This window comes from Ochotona curzoniae, unplaced genomic scaffold (genome assembly GCF_017591425.1).
Source record: "Ochotona curzoniae isolate NIBS_2020 unplaced genomic scaffold, NIBS_Ocur_1.0 contig_4797, whole genome shotgun sequence".
In the NCBI taxonomy this organism is placed as follows: domain Eukaryota; kingdom Metazoa; phylum Chordata; class Mammalia; order Lagomorpha; family Ochotonidae; genus Ochotona; species Ochotona curzoniae.
The window spans coordinates 1,770,959-1,786,306 of NW_024466390.1; the positions used below are offsets into that span (position 1 = coordinate 1,770,959).

The following is a 15,348-nucleotide window of genomic DNA, read 5'->3' on the forward strand; positions in this document are numbered from 1 at the left end:
GTCTGATAGCAGAATCTGTGGGGGTAATGTGAGCTCACCCCTGTGAAACTTTAATCTCTGCTGGCTCACCCAAGAAGAGCAAATGGGGTTAGGCCTTGCTGGGGAGTTAAGTGGGCATCTCAGCTAGGATGGAATTCCCACTGGTGAGAACAAGAGTAGGACTGGTGGCAGCAGGCATGGTTGTACACGGATATAGACTGCACTGGCACGGGTGTGCACTGGGACTGCAGAGCGACAGGTTGGGCTAGACTCCAGTCCCCACTGGTGCTCGTGAGAGTCAGGCTGGGTGTAGAACAGGCCAGACTAGGTCTTGACTCCCATTGAACTATGCGAAAACCGTGTCTGGGTGTGGACCAGGTATGGCTGGGCTGCAACAACCAACAACAAGAACCAGAATGAGTGTGGCCGGTTGAACAAGGCCACTGATCTTGTCAGGACAGGAGGTAGACAAAGTCAACCTGGGCCAACGACCCACTGGAATGTGCAAGAACAGCCACTGGGAGGAGACTCGATGGAGGAGTTTGGGAAACTCCTTCATTGGGATGCAGTCCCTGTAGGTGAGCTTAAGAAGCAAGGCAAGGAGCAGCTCAGACCATGCCAGGTTACAGTACCTGCTGGCATACATGAGGGTCAGGTCTGGGGACAGACCAGTCTGAGCCAGCACATAACACTCACTGGCAGATCTGAGAAGCAGGGCAGGGGACAGGGGACCAAATTTGGCTGCATCACCAGCCAGTTCACATTAGGACTGGGATAACACTCAGACTGGGCTGGGATAGGTTGTAGCATCCACCAGCAGGAGCTGGAATAGGGGGCAGACTAGACTAGGCCAGGCAGCACAATAAGACTGTGGACACAGAGGTGAGGGGAGTCATGCCAGCCTGGGTACATGAGGTCCCAGGGATGGGGGATCTGACAGGGCTCAGGTAGCTTGGCTCAGGTCCTGGGGCTCACCTGTGTGGTGGGGGCTGGGTTCCTGAGCCCCATCAATGGGGGAACTGGTAGGGTTTGGGTTGCTTCGCCCAGATCCTGGGGCTCACCTTCTAGGTGGGTATTGGTTTCATGAACCCCAGGCTGGGGGATACTGTGGGGGCTTGGGTCTCCTGGCCTGAATCCTGGGGCCCACCTACTAGGTGGGTATCAGGTTTGTGAGCCTCAGTGGTGGGGGATCTGGTGGGGCTCAGGTCATCTGGCCTGGGTCCCAGGGCTGACCTACTGGATAGGTGCTGGGTTCGTGAGCTCCAGGGGTGGGGGATTAGCAGGGCTCAGGTTGCCTGGCCTGATCCTGGGGTCTGTCTGTGAGATGGGTGCCGGGTTTATGAGCCCCAGGGGTAGGGGATCTGGTGGGGCTTGAGTTGCCTGGCCGGGTTCCTTGGACTCACCTGCAAGAACATGCCCTACTTAATGAAAAGGGTGGAGCAGTGTCACAGGCCCTGTTGTAAAAGGAGAATAAGGCAGCACATTTGGTGCTGTGGCAGAAGAAGGAGAATAGAACAACCTGGACAACTATCCCAAACAAAGGATGACAGCAAAAAATCTTGGTGAATGGGGCCGATGGACATTGGGAGGGTGACATGATCCTTGGATCATTGAAAATGGCAGCATTTCAGAACTGTCCAAACCACTTGGACAGAACCCTTGGAACATGCACACACTGAGACTCTGGGTTGATATGAGGTGGTGGGTCCTCATCCCTGGGCACTGGGACGTGTGAAAAGTCATGAATGGTTTCCCTCTTTGTTTCTCTCCTTCCCCCAGGAACAAAGAAATGAAATATCAAATTTGGAAGCAATGAATTCACCCAAATTTTCCTAAACCTCTATCCTTCTCACCCTGATCAACCACGTAATCATTATTAAAAAATAAAATAAAATAAAGAAAAAGAAAAAAAAATCGCTCTATAATAAACATGAACAACAACAACAAAAATAAGGTGAGGACTTCAGCTACTAGGCTACTGCACTAGGCCTAAATACTTATATATTTTTTGAAAGATTTATTTTTATTGGAAAGTCAGATATACAGAGAGGAGGAAAGACAGAGAGGAAGACCTTATATCCACTGCTTCACTCCCCAAGTGGCTACAATAGCCGGAGCTGGGCTGATCCAACGCCAGGAGCCAGGAGTTTCTTCTGGGTCTCCCACATGGGTGCAGGGACCTAAAGCCTTGGGCCATGCTTGCTTTGGCAGCGCATATACTAAGACTTTGGTCATCATTAACTGCTTTCCCAGGCCACAAGCAGGGAGCTGGATGGGAAGCGGGGCTGCCGGGATTAGAACTGGTGCCCATGTGGGATCTGAGTGCATGTGTAAGGCAAGGACTTTAGCCATTAGGCTACTGCACTGCTCCCACATATTTGTATTTGTATACAGGGTAGTGGAAATAGAACTGAACTCCCTTCTCCAGTGACATAAGCCATATTTCTTAGCCTATCTAAGCTTCCATTTCTTTATTCGTTGCTAAAAAGATTATTTATCATTGAGAACCGTAAGCTTTAAAGAAATCTCACAGTTCTTTGAAATGCTCCTACCTCCCTCCTCAATCATTCCCCCAGCGTTGTTGACACGCATCAGTATTTGGAAATATTCAAGCTTAGTCATTTTCATAGTTAAACTTGGCTTTTGGGGCTGACGCTGCATCACAGTAGGCTAATCTACCTGTAGTGCCATTACACCATTTGGTTGCTAGTTCTAGTCTTGGCTGCTTCACTTCCCATCCAGCTCTCTGCTTGTGGCCTGGGAAACTGGCACAGGATGGCATGAGTCCTTGGGACCCTGTGCCCATGTGAGAGACCTGGAAGCAGCTCCTGGTTTTGTGTCCTTGTTTCAGGTAGGCTCAGCTCTGGTGGCTGTAGTCATTGGATGAGTGAACTAGCGGGTGGAAGATCTTTCTCTCTCAGTATCTCCTTCTCTCTGTCGATCTGACTTACCCACAGAAATAAAATAAATCTTTGAAAAAAAAAAATCCGGCTTATGTAGAGATCAAGATAAAACAATATATTAAATTTCAATAACTCAAATAATGTTTATATTAACTGTAAACACTAAAGAAATGTTATTAGAAAACAGCCCATTTACAAACTTAGGAACTTTAGAATCCCAGTGCAAAATCTGGTGGTACTAGAAGTTTTCTCTTAGACGTTATTTTTCCTCTTAGAAGTTGAACGTTTTACAGACCCTAGGAAAGGCTAACAAACAGTGCTTGATAGAAACCTTTTTAAAGTATTTATTTACTTATTTGAAAGAGTTAGAGAGGAAGAGAGAGACCATGCATTCATTGATTCATTCCCCAGATGGCTGCAGCAGGCAGGACTGGGCCAAGCTGAAGCCAGGTGCCAGGAGCTTCCTTCAGGTCTCCTACACTTGGACCATCCTGCACTGCGTTATTAGGCCTTGAGCAGGGAGCTGGATTGTAAGCAGGGCAGCCAGAAACTTGAATCCAACTGGTACCCAAATGAGATGTTGAAGGGAGAGGAGTCATCTTAATTTGCTAAACCACAATGCCTACCTGTGAAAGCGTGCCCCTGAACCAATCCATCAGATGCCCCAGGACCCCAGAACTCTCAGCATACTGAGAGTGCTAGCAGGGAGCAGACTTCCTGCATGGGACTCTGGATGCCTCGTGGCCAAGCATGGCTGGGGATGAGTGGCGCCTCCCTGTGCCTCCTTCCTTCCCAAAGCCTGGGGACCCTGCAAACCTCCCTGGGAGATCCAGAAGAGGCTCGGGACTCCTGGCTTGGGATCAGTGCAGCTCCGGCCCTTGCGGTCGCTTGGGGAGTGAATCAACAGATGGAAGATCTTCTCTGTCTCTCCTCCTCTCTGTATGTCTATCTTTCCAATAAAAATAAAATGAATCTTGGGCCCGGCGCGATGGTGCAGTGGTTAAGGTCCTCGCCTTGCACGCCCGGGATCTCATGTGGGCACCGGTTCTGATCCTGGCAGCCCTGCTTCCCATCCAGCTCCCTGCCTGTGGCCTGGGAAAGCAGTCGAGGACGGCCCAAAGGTTTAAAAGCCCATGAGTTTAAAAGTTTGATAACATTCATGCACAAGAGTGGCAAGGACAAGAAAATGTTATGTATCCCGTGCGTTTCCATCAGGAATGAGGGAATTGCCTTACGCATGGAGTATCCTCCTTCGTGCCCACCCTTCCGCGTCCAGGACCTTGCCTGGAACGCAGCTGGCCATTCACAGTTGTGTTAGCTTCAAATGAATGGGTAAGGGCAGAAGCTTTAGAAAGGCTGCAGGCCACGGCCTTGGTTGCCTTGTATCCAGGCAAGTGTTAACATTGCTGGGAGAAAAGCAGCCAGTAGCTGGTGGGCATCCTGGGCCTGGTGAATGCCAACTCTGTGTTAACTATACCAGTATGCCAGCATAGTTGCCTATTCTATTTTTTCAAAAAGATTTATTTTTATTCGGAAGGCAGATTTGCAGAGAAGGAGAGACAGAAAAATTTTCCGTCTGCTGGTTCACTCTCAAGTGGTGGAAACAGTCGGAACTGAGCCTGTCTGAAGCCAGGAGCTAGGACCTTCTTCTGCATCTCCCACACCCGGCCTTTGGGTCATCCTCTGCTGCTTTCCCAGGCCACAAGGAGGGAGCTGGATGGGAAGTGGAGTAGCTGGTGCTTGGATGTGTAGGGTTAGCCAACTAAGCCATCAGATCTGGCCCTCATTCTTTTTTTTCTTTTTAAATCTTTGGGAAAAGATTGCATACATCCACCATGTCACTATGGGTGCATGCTAGCCCTGGTCCAGTCCTCCCCCCACTGCCACTGCTACCACTATCAGTGTGTTGTTGGCCTTGCATTGGACTGCAAAACTAGGGATGGGTTCGAATGGGGGCTACTGAGGGCTCATTTATAATATATATATATATATGATATTTATTCTTATTGGAAAGTAAGACCTGGAAGGGAAGTGGGACAGCCTGGAATCCTGGTGCATACAAGGCAAGGACTTTAGCCAATAGGCTACTGCGCTGGTACCGAGGCTTTTAACCCTCACTTACCTTCCCCCTTATTCCTTCCCCTCTTACCTGCTTGGGACTGCAAATCCCCCCCTTGCACTCTCCTCCCCCAGCAGTTAGCAAATGGTAAAAAAATACATTTAAATTTTAAAAAAAGGAAGCAAGAGCTAAGCCGGCGTCACGTTATTTGTAAGAAGTCTGAGGAAGTAAAGCTAGGGAGTTTCCTTTTCTTTTTTAAGTCCTTACCTAATCGGATATCTCTGATTCACTGACATTTCGTCATTTGCACAAGTTCTGCCAAGTTGTCTCAGACTTGTCTGGCCAGCCATTGTGCAGTCGCTCTGTGGCGCCCCCTTTCCGGAACTGTGAAAAACACCTCAAACGCATGCGCCCTAGGCGGGAAGCAGAGTACAGGGGACTACAATTCCCAGAAAGCATCGCGAACGGGAGAGGCGGAGATGGGGGTGTGGGAAGGGCGCCCTGGCGCCTGAAATCTCGCGAGAGGTTGGGGCGGCTGCGCGGAGTGGGTGGCGGGGCGGGCGCAGAGCGAGTGAGGAGGAAGAGGAGGAGGTGCCGTCCCACAATACCAGGCGGGAGGGCGGGCAGGCGGCTCGGATCCGGGCTCGGGGTGAGGTGCGCGGCGCCTCGGCGGACCCTGCTGCTAGGCGAGAGGAAGCGATGCGGAGCGGTGGAAAATGGCCGAGCTGCAGATGTTACTAGAGGAGGAGATCCCGTCCGGCAAGAGGGCGCTGATAGAGAGTTACCAGAACCTGACCCGGGTGGCGGACTACTGTGAGAACAACTACATACAGGTGAGGCGCGCCTGGCCGCCGGGGCGGGCTGTGGGCAGGGGCCGGGGGTCTGGGCGCCGCGCGAGGGCCCGGGGCGCTGGGGGTGTGTGCCTCACGGGAGCACTGCCCGAACCCCGAAAACCTCAAACCCGGCCCTAACCCCCCGAGTGGCCGGCCTCGGGGACTCGGGCTGCCATACAGGAAGTGACTGCGGTGGTTGCGGCTGATAGAAGCGGAGAGGGAGAAAATGGGCGAGGGAGCCGCCCGGCGTCCCCCCAATCCTACTTCGTCCCCTCCGGGGGGGTGTTCTCCCTGCCCACCTTCTGCTCCCCTTCCTCCTCTTCTTCCCAGGCTGGTGGCTCTCGTGTCGGGGAGCAGCCCCCCACCCCGCTCCCCAGTGTGCCGGCTCGGCTGCTCCCCCACTCTGCGCCGTGTGTGTGTGGTGTGGTGTGTGTGGTGTGGTGTGTGTGTGTGTGTGTGTGGGTCGGCGCAGGAGGGTGGGGTGGGGGCGATTATGTCAGGCCAGCCCAGAGGGTGTGTCTCTTATTTATTTATTTATTAAAAAAAAATTTGTCATGAGTCACATTACACAGACTCCCCCCCCCCATCGCACCCGAGGAGCGGAGGGAAGCGGGCGTGGGGAGTTGGAGGAAGAGAGGGCGTGGGGCGTGGGTGGAGAAGCGCATCTTGCAGTTGCTTCAGTGGGGACGGTGTGTGCTGCTCGCCTGCCCGCTGGCCCGGCTCGTCACCCCCCTATCCTGCCGCCCCCAGCCCTCTTCTCGGCTGTCTGCACTTCCCCTTCTGGTATTGGAGAGAAAGAGAGTGAGGGGGGGGGTGCTCTCCATAATAGAAGCAAACCCCCCCAGTGGAACGAAGCTACTAGGGGGAAAATGTCTTCTAATGATTCGCTCTTCCCTCCCCGCCCCCCAAAAGTTCTTCAACTGTGGGTTTCTTGAGTAACTTAAAATAGGATGGTGGCCCTGCCGGCTGCTGTCCAGCCGAGTTTTCTCTCTCTCACCCACCCTAAGTACATGGTTAAGAGTCGCGCTCGGCTTGCCGAACCGCACCGTCAAGTGTGGATTTTTTTTTTCTCAGAAAATCCTGGAGTGGGGGGAGGCCTTATATGTGACAGATGCTCTTTTGCTTTAATTTGAAGGTGTGGAAGTGAATTATATGTGTGGTCGTTCGTTTTTCACAGATCTGGGAAACCAGCAGTTTGCTGAGAGGCAAATAAAAGTGGCAATATCGTGGAAACACCCCCGCCACCCATACACTTGGTTGTTGGTGAGGCCAGAGCAAAACGTGCTTTGGAAGGTCAGGCCTGCAGTGTGAAGGAAAAGCATTCAGTCCTATGTGATTTTTTTTTTTTAAGAACCAGTAGCCTCTGTGTTGGCTAATGCTTTCCCACTGAATTTTAGGGAAATTGTTTCAAAAGTATTTTGAGTATTTTCCAGTTTCCATATTAGTAGCAGTGGATCTTCAGTAGCTCCCCTAGGAATTTATCTTGGTCATTCTCCGCTTTCTTCCCTGCCCCCCCCCCCCCAGCTTTTATTTTAGGAATTTTACTGATAAATTCTCCAAGTGTTGAACGCCTGCCATGTCTGCTGTGTTTGCAAACTTGATATTTAGTCTTTCATTTTTTAAATTTAAATCTTGTAGAAATGTGGAGATAGTCTGCCAGTTGAAGTGATTTTTGTCATTTAGCAGTATTAAAAATAGGCAACTTCCGTTTTGTTTAATGTGAAGAGACTTGAAAATGAAGCAAACCTTAATTCGCTGAACGTTTTAAGATTTTGAAAGTTGGAGGGGAAGCGCAGAAAGTTAAATCGTGTTTCTTTTCTGTAAAAGGCGCAGCAAGGGCTTTGGTAGAAGGGGAGGGTGTAGTTTGTTTTGCATGTTGGGAAATCTTACAAGTATATGGTGTGCTGACTGCTTCGCGTTGGCAACTGTTGCAACTGGGAGCCTGTTTTAACCTGTCCCTTGACTATCTCTTCTGCAGGTAGCCTGAGCTTTCCTGTATTTCCTCCCCTTGCTTGGCCCCATTTCTTCCACTTCCCACCATCCTGGTGTAACTTTGAGGCACCTTAAAACCTCACCGGTAGTTTTTCCTCTTTAGGATAGAGTCCCATTATTTCTCTTGTAAACTGGTGAGGGACTCGCAGGGTGCCAGGAGGGAGCCATTGTTAGTGGCCCTCTAAATTGGTCTTTTCAAGGCTGACAGCAGTGAGGTGTTCTGATTTTACCTGGGGACAGGGGAGGAATAAACATGAGGTTGTTAATTACCTTGTAGCCTTTATGTTCGGTGACAGGAGCCATTCTGTGGTTGCCTGCCCAGGTAGTTCAGGCCATTGCACTCTGACAAGCTAAGGAAGGCAGGCAGGGCTTGGTGCTGCTGACTTTGGCGCCACGGGGGATTGAATAGTGCTGGAAATAGAGGAACATCTGTTGAGATCTTTCTGTATCCGCTTGTGACCCTGACTGAGCTGTGACTAACACTGTGAAACATGAGGGATCTCCACGAAAAAGCTATGTGTAAATCGCAGAAACTTTTTTGCATCAACATAAGATCATCTTTTAATTCAGTTTTTTCACAAAGCTTTTGAAGTGTCCCCATTAGTGCATCTTGGGCAAAGTGTGCAATCACTTGTATTTTGAGAGTTTCTAATAGCTGAGTTGAGATACATTCCTGCTTTGGTGGTTTTTAGCCTGAGAATTCAGTTTTCAGTTTTTAAAGTTTTTTTCCTGCAGTTTGAAAGTGCCTTACAGTTCAGTTAAGGCGGTCAGCTGGAGGTTCTTTTGGCTGTAGCACAATTGCGTCTTTGGAGTGGTTTGTTAGCTCTGTGGATTCTATTGACTGTAACTACTAAATTGTATTATTAGCAGTAAAATTTGTCAAAAGGCTCCACTATCTTAAAAAGGACAAGGTTTCATTTATTGGAGAGGCAGAGGCGGGCAGGAGGCTTCCCTCTGCCAGTTGACTCTCCAGGTGCCTTAGGCAGCTATGGGCACGGGGCTGATGTTGGGCATTGGGACAGACAGCCGGGTCTTGTGGGGGTGGCAGGAGCCCCCGGGGGTGTGAACCGGTTCTGCCTGCCAGCTTGGAGTCAATTTTTCAGCAATCATCACTGCTAGGCTCAAAGACAGCCCCCAAGGACAGTGTTTAAAAATGACCACGAGGCAGGTACAAGGGTTTTTCTACAGACATTGCTATAGACACGATCTTTTGTTTGATCTGAGCAGACTGAGTGTTTCTGGTGGATTATGTCAAGGACAGTCCCTCCTGAGTTGAAACATATTCGGGAATTGCTGAGGGAAGGGGAGGTGGAACTGCTTAAGGCAGGTTTCTTGAGGTGTGCACTGCTAGGGTGGGTAAGGTACCACTGAAGGCTTCATTGTTGAATGTGTACTACTTTTTTTCCTGTTTGCAATCCCACCAGTAGGAGCCCGCTTTGAATTAAGGAGTGGGTTCTAAAGCTTGGGAGCATAAAGTTGAGTGCTACTCTGAGCCACATCGTTTAGCTTGTTTGATTTCTCCTGGGGCATTGTTTGGTTTTGCACATTTAGTTTCACAAAGCAGATATTTTTGAACGGAAGCACTTTGGAGTAAGTAAAAATTAACATTTGTGATTCTGTACAGTTTATAACAGTAAATTACACAATTCTGTTTTTTTTTTTAGAGATGAATATCTAAGATTCAGAGATGTTAAATATCAAAGTTCAATATTTATAAGCCCAAAATGAAATTCAGATTTTTCTGATTTGAAATCGTAAATTCTTTTAAACAGGTTTTGAGTAGGTTACTTACTACAACGTAGGGGATAAGAAGAATGTTAGGATGGGGAGGGCATTGTAGCATAGTGGGTAAAGCCATTGCTGAATCCCAGATAGGTGACTGAGTCCTGGATGCTCCACTTCAGTCCTGGCTGCTCCACTGCTGATCCAGCTACCTGCTAGTGGCTTGGGAAAGGAGTGGAGGGTGACCCAAGCCCTGGGGACCCTGTACCCACACAGGAGACCCAGAAGAAGTTTCTGGTTCCCAGCTTCAGCCTGACTTAGCCCTGGCTGTTGGGGCCATTTGAGGAATGAACTAGCTGATGGGAGATCTCTCTTTCTCTTACAAAACAAATTCTAGAATCTTTTTTTTAAAGAAAGGCATCTATTTCTTGAATAAAAAGACAATATGGAAAAAGGGTAATAGAGAAGGGTAGAAATACAGTTATTCTGTTATTGAGCACCTACTGTGTGTGTGTCACAGTTCTGCTGGTTTTACTTTTTTGGAGAAGTAATATGTGTCTTATTTGCTTTTTTAAAGGATTTATTTGAGAGACAGAGTTACAGAGAGAGGGAGAGACAGAGGAGAGAAAGTCTTCTCTCTGCTATTTCACTCCCCAAATGGCTGCAGTGACTGTGGCTGGACCAGGAGCTTCATCTGGCACTTGAGCCACCTTCCTCTGCCATCCCAGGTACATTAGCTGATAGCTGGATTGGAAACAGACAGCCAGTGCTTACACCAGTGTCTGCTCAAATGGATGCAGCTGCTTAGCTTGCTGTGCCACTGTAGGGGCCGGGGTTGTTTTGTGTTACATTGATTTAATCCTTAGAAATTCTCCATGATGGACATTGCTGTCTTATAGATGAGGCAACCAGGACTCAAAACCCGTAGAATTGCTTGATCCTGCAGCACTGAGGGGTGGGACTCAGGATGTGTATGTTACTGTGGCAGAATCCAGGGTGTGCTCTTCCTGTGTCGCACTGCTTCTACCCAGAGTAGAACTTACACTGATTCAGGAGGATCACAGAATAAATAGGCTCTTGTTGGGCAAGCCTGTGAACTCAACCACTCTGACCTTTCACGTTGAGATGCATAAAAGTCCCCAGTTGCAAATGCTTAAGAACAAACATGTTTGTAATTGTCACCAAAAGATAATTGATGGGATCAAACTATGGTAGCCTTGGCACTTGCAGTGGTGTACCATGGGAGTCACAGGGCTCCGCAAATGCTTTTCCTTCCTTTGTATCCTCCTATTATTGTTATTTTTCTTTGTATTCTGATCAGTGTTGCAATAGTGATTTTGAAAAGAGGTTGTAGAACAATTAACGATGAACAGGAAATTTCCTGAAATATTTTGGGTAAATGTGATTTCTATACAAGCCTGGTTTGGGGAAAATCAAGTCAAAATGAATGAAAAATGAAAACAGTGTGGGATGGTTAGAATTGTACTTTGAGGGCCTGGCGTGGTAAAGTCTTCCTCCTTGCATGCTAGGATCCCCCTTTGGGCGCTGCCTAGGGTCCTGGATCTTGCTCCACTTCCTATCCACCTCCCTGCTGGTGACCTGGGAAGGCAGTCGAGGATGGCCCAGGACCTTGGAGCACTATATGTGTGTGGGAGTCCCAGAGGAGGCTCCGGATCAGCTAAGCCCTGACCACTGTGACCACTTGGAGAGTGAACCAGTGGACAGAGGATCTTTCATTCTCTCTCCTTCTCTTTGTAGATCTGACTTCCCAAGAATTGAAATTTGAGAAAAACAGTTGCTAGCAAAATTAAAGATATAGGTTGGGAGTGTAAATTTGTGAAATACGGACTTGCATAATTTTATGGGAGCTACCCAGTTAATTGTTAAATTGGCCGTATCATGTCATAGCAGGCTTGTTAATGCTGTTGTCGAGCATGACATGCCTTGGGTAGAGGAGGAGCTGACCAAATGTATCAGTTCTCAGGAATGTTGATACTGTGTAATATCTTCCATTCTTGCCAATGGTAGTCTCAGAGAGAATACTGAATATTTTTAGGGCTATTTTTGAAAGTTTGTGTTAAGCTAATGTCCTCTCTGTTATTTTTCTTTTTTTGTGACTTTAGTACTAAGAGCTTCACATGTGGCATTTAGATTTAGTTTCAGTCTGTTTGTATTCTCAGTGTTAGCTTATTTCTGTCTTTTGGAAAGTCTTCAGGAAATTACTGAAATAGGGCCTGGTGTATTGGCTTAGTGGCTAAATCCTTACTTTGCAAGCGCCGGTTGGAAGTGGATGGAAGATCTTTGTCTTTCCTTCTCTTTGAAAAATCTGTGAGGCTAATTATTAAATGTGAATTCTTACTGAGAGCCTAAAGGAAACAGCATGCAGGCTCTATAGATGTATATTCTCAGTCACTTTTAATTAGAGCAAATTCCTTGTTTTCGAAAATGTTTATTTTTATTTGAAAGGCACATTTTCAGAGAAGGATGGAGAGAGAGAGAGAGAGAGAGAGAGAGATAGATAGATAGAGAGAGAGAGAGAGATAGAGATGTCTCATCTACTAGTTTATTCTCCATATGGCTACAACGGCTGAGCTGAGCTGACTTGAAGCCAGGAGCTTCATCTGGATCTTCCATGTGTGTCTGTAGGGTCCAAGGCTTTGGACCATCCTCTACTGCTCTACTATAAGCAGGGAGCTGGATGGGAAGTGGAGCAGTTGGGACACAAACTGGCACCCGCATGAGATCTTGGCACAGCAGGTGGAGAATTAATCTGTTGAACTACCTTGCCAGCTCCATATTAGAACAAGTTTTTATTTACTTGAAACTTAAAGAGAACAAAAGTGTAATAGCTAAAATACTATGTTTAAAATGTTTTTGAGGGTCTGTTGTGATGGCTCAATGACTGAATCCTTGCCTTGCATTCGATACATACATACACATATACATGTGTATATAATATGTTAATATAACGATATATATGAAAATTAGTGTATTTATTTGAAAGGTGAAGTTACAGATAGAGAGGGTGAAAGGGAGAGACAGAGAGCATTAGCTTGAGTGAGGCAGTATTTCCTTCTGCAGTTTCACTCCCCAGATTGCTACACTGGCTTGGCTTGGTCATGTTGAATCCAGGAACCAGGAAGTTAATCTGAGTCTTCCACATGGTTGCAGGGCCTGTGCACTTGGGCCCTCATCCACTGCTTTCCCAGGACACAAGCAGGGAGCTGGCTCAAAAACAGGGCAGCCAGGACATGAAGTGGCACCTGTATGGAATACTGGTGCTTGCACGTAGAGGATTAGCCAATTGAGCATTTGTCAGTCCCTTGTGAAACTCTTTTGAAACCCATCTATTTATTTAGCCCACAGGGAAGTAATGCTTCTGGTTAATCATCAGAAATGTATGTGTTGCTTTATACAGGAAAAGATACTTCTTAGTGCAGATGTTAGCAACTTGTATTTGAAAATGCTTATTTTAAGCAAGCAGTATGGTAAGCAGGGTACATGGTTTCCATTTTGAAATCATCATGCCACTCAAGATAGCTCAGTGATTGTGGTATATTTCCCTCATTAGGTTATTCTTCTACTCACCATATGCTGTTTAAATATTCTCTTATTTTTCCAAGATTTAACTTATTTTGAAGGTCAAAATTGCAAGGAGAAGATGGCAAGTGGAACGGAGTGATGGTTGATGGGGGAGCGGCAGAGAGAGCATGCTTCTATCCACTGTTAGAAAAAGAGAGAGAGAATATGAATATGATCTTGTGATTACAAGTCTTAGGTTGCTATCACTGTGCATACACTGGTAGTTGCCATTGCTAGATCGGTTCTGTCTCCAGCCCCATGTTTTATGTAATCCAGTGGGTGCTGTGGTCCAGCCCAATCCTGCCTACTACACATTTGGTTGGCCCTCACATGCACCACTGGGAGCTGCAGCCTGGTCGGAGTGACCCCCATTAATCCCCAACAGGCCTGTTCCTATCCCTGTTTCCTGAGCTTGACAGTATATACAGCTGACTGGTCCAGTCTGTTCTACATTCCACTCACCTCTTGTATGTGTCAATGGGTGTTGAAGTCTAGCTTAGCCCACCTGAACCCATTATCCAGCCCATACTCATGCCCGTAGGTGCCACTGCTTATCTAGCCAGGTCTGCCCCCAGTCCTGGTTCTCATGCTCACCAATGGGAGTTGCAGCCTATCAGAGAGGTCCCTACTATTTCCTACTGGGCCCACTCTCAGTCCTTGCTCTTACACCTTCCAAGTGGTTCTACAATCTAGCTTGACAGGATTTGCCCCCCCCCCCCCCACAGTCCCAGCACCTGCCAGCTGATGCTGCAGCGAAACCCAGCCAGCCTGTACTTACTCTGGCTTATGTATGCACCAGTGGGTACAGTTGACTAACCCAGCCTGATTCTGCCCTGACTGAGCTTACATGCTGGCCAACAGGTGTTATAGCCCTACCTGGCCTGGTCTGCTCCTATGTCAGTTCCCATGCTTACCAGTGGGAGCAGTGGCCCAACTGGGGAGCCCCTTGCAGTACCCTCACTGGGTTCACACTACCCCCACCCTGGGTCCATGTAGTTGGTGGGTGCTGTGGGCCACTTTGGCATGGCCCACCTCACCTTGGCATTGCCAGTGGGTACTGCAACCTAGCCCAGCTTAGCCAAATCCCAGTCTTGGCCCTAATGTGAACTGGCTGGTGTTGCAGTCCTACCCAGCCTGTTCTACACCCCATTCTGGTTCTGGATCTGCCAGTGGGTGTTATGAACTGGGCCAACCTCGCCCGCCCCCAGACCTGATCCACATGTAAGCCAGTGGGTACTGTAACCTGGCTTGGGCTGGGCTGTTCCCTATCGTGATTCTTGCACTTACCTGCATGGACTGTGTCCAAGCTCTGCTATCAAGTCTCCTCCAGTGGCAGATCTCGTGCACACGGGTACTTCCCTGGCCCAGACTGATTTAATTTACCTCTTGTCCTGGCAGATACAGTGGCCTTGTCTAACTGGTCCATATACATTCTGGTTCTTACTGTTTGATGCTACAGCCCAGCCACACCTGGTCCACATCCAGACCCAGCTCTTGCGTGGTTCAGCGGGAGCGAAGACCTAGCATAGTCTGTCCTACACCCACCCTGGCTCTCATGAGCACCAATGGGTGCTGGAGTCTAGCTCAGACTGGCACACCCCAGACCCACTCCATACCCATGCTGAGGGATACTGCAACCATGTCCAGCACAGTCTGCTGCCCCCAATCCAGGTCTCACACTCACCAGTGGGAACCACAACCCAGCTGGGACATCCCCTAGGTTCCCCAACCAGGCCTGTTCCCAACCACAGATCTTTCACCTGCCAGCGGTTGTTGTAATCTAGTCAGTATGGCCCATCCTCCATCTTGGCCTTTGTCATCAGATGCTGTAGCCTGTCCTGACCTGGCCTGTTCCCAGTCCCAACTCTGGCTGGGGGGTGCTGCATCCCAGCCCTGCCCAGTCTGTTCTCATCCTTAGCTCATGCAAATCAGTAGGTGTGGTAGCATAGCCTGGCAGGCCCCATATTCCAGCCTGGCTCCTGCACATGCCAGTGGGCTAAGATTTGCTCGGCTCTAAAGTCCAACTTCAACCCACACACTTGCCAGTGGGTGGAGCTACCTTGCTCAGCCTGACCAATACCCAGGCCTGAATCACATGCTCACCGGCAGGAGGTATAGCCCACCAGAGGAGTTTCTCAAGTTCCCCCACCAGGCCCATTCCCGGACCCAGATCTCACATGTGCCAGTGGGTGCTAGGCTCCCCACTTGGCGTGGTCTGCCCTCTGTCCTGGCCTTTACATGAGCTGTTGGGTATTGAGGCCTAGCCCACCCACACCCC

General features: G+C 48.7%; 1 protein-coding gene across 28 annotated transcripts in view; it reads left to right on the top strand.

Moving 5' to 3' along the window:
- Nucleotides 1–5,542: 5,542 nt before the first annotated feature.
- ABI1 (abl interactor 1) overlaps nt 5,543–15,348 on the top strand; it is an 86,905-nt gene continuing 77,099 nt past the window's right edge. For 19 of the 28 annotated variants that reach the window (XM_040988125.1, XM_040988115.1, XM_040988126.1 and 16 more), the window contains exon 1: nt 5,554–5,774. In XM_040988125.1, coding sequence (XP_040844059.1) covers nt 5,658–5,774 — 117 coding nt within the window. In that variant the 5' untranslated portion in view covers nt 5,554–5,657. Of the gene's footprint in view, nt 5,775–15,348 lie in introns of all 28 variants that reach the window. The other 9 variants (XM_040988119.1, XM_040988117.1, XM_040988107.1 and 6 more) reach the window with 6 other exon arrangements.